At 33.0% G+C, this 1,575-nt stretch overlaps 1 protein-coding gene across 1 annotated transcript in view; it reads right to left on the minus strand.

Moving 5' to 3' along the window:
- Window positions 1–387, minus strand: part of LOC106476977 (lachesin-like) — a 5,017-nt gene extending 4,630 nt beyond the window's left edge. Inside the window, exon 1 of the mRNA XM_022380711.1 lies at window positions 332–387. Coding sequence (XP_022236419.1) covers window positions 332–387 — 56 coding nt within the window. The remainder of the gene's footprint in view (window positions 1–331) is intronic.
- Window positions 388–1,575: the final 1,188 nt, after the last annotated feature.

Genomic DNA, 1,575 nt, shown 5'->3' on the forward strand with positions numbered 1-1,575 from the left:
ACGTCGAATCTGAATCACTTGAAAAAAACACGGGGGTGCTTAACTTTTTTCCAGGTGTATATTTAGATTTCTAGATTACACCCTGAATATTTATTTAGCTTTCTGGATTACAAGCCCTAATATTTAGACTTTTAGATTACAGCCCTAACATTTAGATTCTTGGATTATAGCCCTAACATTTAGATTCTTGGACTATATACTTAGCATTTAGATTCCTCTAATATAGATCTAATGTTTAGGTTCCTGTGCGACAGATCTAGAAAGACGTATATTGATGACATAAAAGGCCTCTACATTAATATAATTTTCTCCTGTTTTAAACAAGGGTAACCAAGAGGCACGATGAAGGTAATCCTTATTGAATGACATTGTATACTTACGATTCATGTCGACAGTAACAGCATTGGATGCTGGTACAGTGATGTTGTTATTGGACGCTTGACAGGTCAGTACTGCTAAAAGGTCGTGGCGATGTAGTCTCTCAATCTTCAATTGGTTCTGAACAATATCGCCAAGTTCGAACGTATAATTACCATCTAACAATGAATAATCTCGCCACCAGGTGACGGTCGGTCGAGGTTTTCCTGAAAAGGGATAATAAGTGTTTCAACAAATTAAATTCTTTCCGGAATATTAATTGATAACCTGTTGAGGTTTAGGAGAGAAAAAAAAAACAACAACATTACAATTATATTCAACCATATATCTTCACGCGTACGAATTTTTAAAATCACTTGATTGAGACCTATTTGCTTATTTTCTTTAGTTGTATTTTGAAATTAATATGTATGTATATATATATTCGCGCGTTAATTTGTCAGTGGTGAACTTTAAAGCTTATAACGCCAAAATTCGGGGTTCGATTCTCCGCGGTGAAACCAGCGCGTATTCCATTGTATCATTTTGAAATATATATATATATCTGTGTGTGTGTTCATAAGGTTAACTGGTTAGCGGGAAACCTGAAAACTTGTAATACTAAATTCCGGGGTTCGATTCTCCGTATTGGACACATTGGACGATAATCCATTGTGTATCTCTAGCTTTAAAAAAATCGATAAAAAAGAGCTAAACAGAGGATTTGTCTTGATAAACGTGATCAATTTCATGTTACCAAGTAAGTAAACTGTAAGTTACCGGTAAATGAACATGTTAACAAGTTAACAAGTTAATAAACTGTAAGTTACTGGAAAATGAACATGTTAACAAGTTAACAAACTGTAAGTTATCGGTAAATGAACATGTTAACAAGTTAATAAACTGTAAGTTACTGGAAAATGAACATGTTAACAAGTTAACAAACTGTAAGTTATCGGTAAATGAACATGTTAACAAGTTAATAAACTGTAAGTTACCGGTAAACGAACATGTTAACAAGTTAACAAACTGTAAGTTACCGGTAAACGAACACGTTAACAAGTTAATAAACTGTAAGTTACCGGTAAATGAACATGTTAACAAGTTAATAAACTGTAAGTTACCGGTAAATGAACATGTTAACAAGTTAATAAACTGTAAGTTACCGGTAAATGAACATGTTAACAAGTTAATAAACTGCAAGTTACTAATAAATGA

This window comes from Limulus polyphemus, unplaced genomic scaffold, assembly GCF_000517525.1.
Source record: "Limulus polyphemus unplaced genomic scaffold, Limulus_polyphemus-2.1.2 Scaffold12381, whole genome shotgun sequence".
Taxonomy (NCBI): domain Eukaryota; kingdom Metazoa; phylum Arthropoda; class Merostomata; order Xiphosura; family Limulidae; genus Limulus; species Limulus polyphemus.